The following is a 6,000-nucleotide window of genomic DNA, read 5'->3' on the forward strand; positions in this document are numbered from 1 at the left end:
GGCTACTCTTCGTTGCGGTGCGTGGGCTTCTCATTAGGTGGCTTCTCTTGTTGCAGAGCTCGGGCTCTAGGCACATGGTCTTCAGTAGTTGTGGCACTTGGGCTCAGTAGTTGTGGCTCACAAGCTCCAGAGCTCGGGCTCAGTGATTGTGGTGCACGGGCTTAGTTGCTCCACGGCATGTGGGATCTCACTGGACCAGGGCTCAAACCCTTGTCCCCTGCATTGACAGGTGGATTCTTTTTTTTTTTTTTTTTTTTTTGCGGTACGCGGGCCTCTCACTGTTGTGGCCTCTCCCATTGCAGAGCACAGGCTCTGGACGCACAGGCTTAGCGGCCGTGGCTCACGGGCCCAGCCACTCCACGGCATGTGGGATCTTCCCGGACCAGGGCACAAACCCGTGTCCCCTGTATCAGCAGGCGGACTCTCAACCACTGCGCCACCAGGGAAACCCGACAGGTGGATTCTTAACCACTGTGGCACAAGGGAAGTCCTAATTTACAGTTCTTATGCTATTATTTTTAAGTATCTCCTGTCACTTCAGTGGATTCTTGATAGGGAAAGGAATTAGATATGTGTGCTCAATTTGCCATCTTTATCAGGAATTCAGACAGGTACTTAATTATTCCATGTACTAGGGTTTGTCTCTTGGCTTAATTTAATAACTCACTATCAAGAAGTTTCACAAGCATGTAGTCACTCATAACATTAGATATGCTTTCATTTTATGCCTAAAAAGTACTCTGATATGTTGAATTATTTGCAAGTGGAATATTATAGGCCCTATCAAGGTTTAAATGTAATATAACTTAAAAGTCCTTTTTAATTTTTATTACTCAAAATATTTAATAATTCTTCTATGTTTGTTTACTTTGGATAATTAAAACTTTTATTTTAACAAAAAGCAAACATAAAACATAAAATGTTTTCCTTTATCTAGCTTAGGGGAATCTCTGTAGCTTTCAAGCATTGAGGTTTGTTACAGATGATAATAAAAATACAGGTATTGCATTTTAGCTTTTCTATTATGTAGTACACTCCCATTTTTAAATACCGAAACTATATTAATTTTAAAGTGATTGAGTCTTTTGTAGTTGTAAATTTTCTCCTTGTCAGTAAAATATTTAAAGAGTGTTGGGTGTTCTGTTTAGTTGTGAGATATTTTCCCTTTATGGTTTTATCCCATGTTTATAACTATGCCTCATTAAATAATATAAACAAATATTTTCTCTGATAAATTGTTCCATTTATTCATCTGTGTTAGTGATGAATTTAGATAGTGATTGATTCATTTTGCTGTCTAGATACTGAATCTAGATGGATTGATTTGTTACTTAAAAAGCTTTGGTACTTGGGTAGAGTTTGACGGGTATGAATCAAGTTGGTAGCACAGAAGATAGCAGGAAAACAAAAGAAAAGAGAAATGATGAATGTATACGGATCAGAGGAAAATGGAATAGAATGTATATTTGTGAGTAGTTGGCTAGGGGATCAACCATAAGAGATGAATGCTCAATAAATCCTTGTATTGCTTTTTCCCTGAAAAATATTTTAACTCTACTCTGTGTTCCTTAGCCAAATTCTTCAACTCCTTTAGTCCTTTCCCTTAAGTTATTTGATTCATCTCTTTAGTTATGCTGCTTTTTCTCTGAAGTTCTCTAAATGGTATGTAGTATTTTAAGGGCCACCCATGTTACATTAATTCTGCTCTTTTATATAATCTAGTAAGGAATATATCATACCCTCTTGTTTCTTTGTGTATATTTTAAAGTTACTTTATTTTTAAATTTTTAAATTTAATTTGTTTATTTTAATTTTATTGGAGTATAGTTGATTTACAATGTTGTGTTAGTTTCAGGTGTACAGCAGAGTGATTCAGTTATACATAAACATATACATATATTCATTCTTTTATAGATTGTTTTCTCATATAGGTTATCACCTATATTCATACTCAATATGAATATTGAGTAGTTTCCTGTGCTATACAGTAGGTCCTTGTTGGTTATTTATCTTATATATAGTAGTATGTGTATGTTCATCCCAAGCTCCTGATTTATTCCTCCCCCCACCTTTTTCCTTTGGTAACCATAAGTTTGTTATTTACAACTTTGAGCACTCAAAGTTGTAAATAACCATAAGTTTGTTTTCGATATCTGTAAGTCTATTTCTGTCTTGTAAATCGGTTCATTTGTATCTTTTTTAAAAAATTAGATTCCACATATGAGTGGTATTATATGATATTTGTCTTTCTCTCTCTGACTTACTTCACTTAGTATGATAATCTCTAGGTTCATCCATGTTGGTGCAAATGACATTACTTCATTCTTTTCTATGGCTGAGCAATATTCCATTGTATATATGTACCACATCTAAGTTACTTTAGTTATTTTGCTGCTTTATGACATCAGTAATTTGGGTCTAATTTTATGCTTGCTCTCTTCCCTGAACCATTTTTTATTGTAATGTCTTTAACAGTCAACAGTCTGAATTCTTATAATATTTTCAATTACATTTGTATTATTTTACCTCAGACCCACCTGTCTTTTTATTTTTCTTGGTGGATTTCAATAGCCTTACTTTAACATCATGCATACAGTAAAACTGTTTTTATTTATTTTAGAGGAGTACAAACAATTTCCCTGAGATTGATTTGTTACTCTCAGACTCCTAAGCCCATGTAAAAACTTGAAGATGCTCTTTTGTAGAATTCTCTTATAATTTAAATGTGTACTCACTTCCCTGTGAACACACATGCGCACACACACACATTTTCACATATGTAGAATGGGGGTGTGGAAGGACAGAACTTTACCACACTGACGTTTTGAGGGCTTAGAATGAGGCATTTTAGGTTAAAGTTACTTTTTTAGAAAGAGTGTACAAGTTATACCCCTTCTGATTTGAGGATCATAATTGACAACAAAAAACCCTGCTATTTCTAATACTTAGGATGAGAGTAAATTATCTTTGAAAATGTATTCATATATTTGCAAGCTATACTTTAAAAGTGAGTCAGAATGAAGAAAATTAAGAAGTAGTGAAAAGACTTGAAGTATGATCCTAGATCTTTACATAGTTTGTCAGATTACATTGTACAAATCACTTACCTTATTTTCACATTTGTGAAGTGAAGTGCTTATGCTAAATTATTTCAGGTACAGATTCTACAAAGCTTTGGCATCCATGGTGCAGGTATAATGGGCAGATGGAACTTGTGAATGCTTTTACCAATACTGTGCTACAGAGAACTCAGTCACTTGGATTTGGATAATTTTTAATGTAAACTGAGAACACCAAATTTATAGAGCCCCATTTCTTCAGTGAATAACATGTATAGCTGTTTCTGATTAAAAAAATAAAGCAAACCCCACCTCTGCCCTCTAAAAATGTTTGAAACAAACCCATAGAAAATATAATCAAAAGAAGTTTGTTCATAAAGAGTTTTCTCCTTTGAAACATTGAGAGGGTGTGTAGCAGAATCAAGGTCACTAAATCATTTATTTTAAAATCCATGGAGTAGAATTGTTTATACATTCTATTATCAGAATTTTCCGTCTGTCAATCTATATTTTGTCAATAAGTTCTTCCTACTACAAGAAAATTAACAAAGCTAACAATTGGGGGATCATTACTTTCTTTTTAAAAGACATATTAGGAATTTAAAAGATAAATAAATTGGAGGTATAAGGGAGCACTCAAAGTTGTAAATAACTCATGGACTTCAGTAATGGTCCAGGCCAAGGTGATTGAGGGCTACAATCTGTGTTTATATGCAAGTTCTTAGTATCAGTTATAGAAGTTTTATAACAAACGTACTTTAAAAATTTATGGCATACTAACTTTATTAATTAAAATCCTCTTGGTGAAAAGTTATTTTACCTTAGAAAGTGGCCTTAGGCATTCTCCTTTAATTTATTGATTTAGAACAAAGTGTTTGAAAAAGTATATGAAAAGCTTTGAAATAATTGCAATGCACATGATGTCCAGCTTGCTAGTGATATTTTTCCTTTTTTGTAGTTTATAAGGCAAAGTATTTTAAACTGCTTCTCAAATAGAATTTTGCTTCTTCAGTAATAAGCTATACTCTATCCAAAGGGTGTCAGCATTTTGTAATGTAGAGGCTTCACTGTGGTCTAAAGAGTTAACGATATTTTAATTAGGAAAATTGATCAGGGACATCCATATGATGGTATACATTTCCCAGTGCTTCCATATTCTTCTAAATTGGAATGAAAAATACATTAAAATTTACATTAAATTAGATCTGTTTTCAAAGTTGAAGGGGGGAACCCTGGCGGTCCAGTGGTTAGGACTTGGCATCTTCACTGCTGGGGCCTGTGTTCAATCCCCGGTCAGGGAACTAAGGTCCCACAATCTATGTGGGGGCGGAAAAAGAAAGGAAGGGAGGGAGGGAGGGAGGAAGGAAGGAAGGAAGGAAGGAAGGAAGGAAGGAAGGAAGGAAGGAAGGAAGGAAGGAAAGGAGGAGGGAAGGAAGGAAAGAAGGAAAGAAAGGGCGGGAGGGAGGGAGAGAGGGAGGAAGGAAGTTGAGTCAGGGGAACAGGGGGTTGGGATGGGGTTTATGGAATGTATTTGGGACTCCATGGTGGGAGGTGGGGGTCACAGCAGCCCTTTCATCATAAACAGAAAGGAAATTTTGATCAGGGCATTTAGGTTACATGGTTCTTTGCCCTTTTTTGTTCGTTACAGGCAAAGGGGAAGATAGTGATGTACTCAGTATAAATGCAGATGCTTATGACAGCGACATAGAAGGCCCATGCAACGAAGAAGCAGCTGCTCCTGAGGTCTCAGAAAATACAGTCCAAAGTGAAGCTGGTCAGATAGATGACCTGGAGAAAGACATTGAGAAAAGTGTGAATGAGATTCTGGGACTGGCAGAGTCTAGCCCAAAGGAACCGAAAGCCGCCACCCTGACTGTTCCTCCACCAGAAGATGTTCAGCCTTCTGCACAGCAGCTGGAGCTGCTAGAACTTGAGATGAGGGCAAGAGCAATTAAAGCCCTAATGAAAGCTGGTGATATAAAAAAGCCAGCCTAGTTTATTTAAATTGTATCTGAATATTAGATGTGTTTGAACAAAGCCACATCATATAATTTTGTATCTAAAGTTTATTTGGGGTCTTACATGATATTTCTCATGTAACTCTTATTAGATAAACTCATTTTAGGCCTAAAATACATGTTTTTGTTGTTGTTGTTACTTTTGTATTATATATGTTATTGTTTTCTGAATTCATGGCAAATATCATTGGGTAACCGGGATACTTTGTTAGATGAGTATTTAGCTATATCTGCAAATTAATACCAGAAAAGCCATTAGCAAAGAGTCATGGTATTTTTTTCTTTATTTTGAAATGTTTTGACATCAAACCAAAAAGTTTATGAAAGATTGACCAAGCATGTTGCCTTTAGGCTACCTGTATTTTGCGATAGAATATTAAATTATTGCTCCTAGGTTTGTTAACAATTTAAGAAATTTAGTTATGCTTATATGCACTTTTAAAGTATGTACTGCATTGAAGATGCCTTCTATGGGTGTGGACTTGCTAGTAAAAACTGAGTGACATTTTTGTTACAAGACTTAGAGACCCAAAATGGCTGAGAAAAGCTTTCTTTATAAAAGAGAAAAAGGACTTAATTTAAAGCATTTTTTAACAATGTAGAAGTAATTGCCCAACTTTAATTCGAGCAGACAAGTTATTCTAACAGGTATTTGATATTACTGGACGCTTAATTCATTTTTTTTTCCTTCAATAAAAAGGGAAGGGCTTCCCTGGTGGCGCAGTGGTTGAGAGTCCGCCTGCCGATGCAGGGGACACGGGTTCATGCCCCGGTCTGGGAAGATCCCACATGCCGCGGAGCGGCTGGGCCCGTGAGCCATGGCCGCTGAGCCTGCGCGTCCGGGGCCTGTGCACCGCAACGGGAGAGGCCACAACAGTGAAAGGCCCGCGTACCGCAAAAAAAAAAAAAAAAAAAAAAAAAAA

At 36.3% G+C, this 6,000-nt stretch overlaps 1 protein-coding gene across 2 annotated transcripts in view; it reads left to right on the plus strand.

Annotated features, from left to right (window-relative positions):
* CAAP1 (caspase activity and apoptosis inhibitor 1) overlaps nucleotides 1-5,899 on the plus strand; it is a 50,398-nt gene extending 44,499 nt beyond the window's left edge. Inside the window, exon 6 of one of the 2 annotated variants that reach the window (XM_029204054.1) lies at nucleotides 4,708-5,064. In XM_029204054.1, coding sequence (XP_029059887.1) covers nucleotides 4,708-5,054 — 347 coding nt within the window. In that variant the 3' untranslated portion in view covers nucleotides 5,055-5,064. Of the gene's footprint in view, nucleotides 1-4,707 lie in introns of both variants that reach the window. The other variant, XM_029204055.1, reaches the window with a different exon arrangement.
* Nucleotides 5,900-6,000: the final 101 nt, after the last annotated feature.

The sequence above is a fragment of the Monodon monoceros genome, unplaced genomic scaffold (assembly GCF_005190385.1).
Source record: "Monodon monoceros isolate NGI ecotype Baffin Bay Population unplaced genomic scaffold, NGI_Narwhal_1 Super_Scaffold_5, whole genome shotgun sequence".
NCBI lineage: Eukaryota > Metazoa > Chordata > Mammalia > Artiodactyla > Monodontidae > Monodon > Monodon monoceros.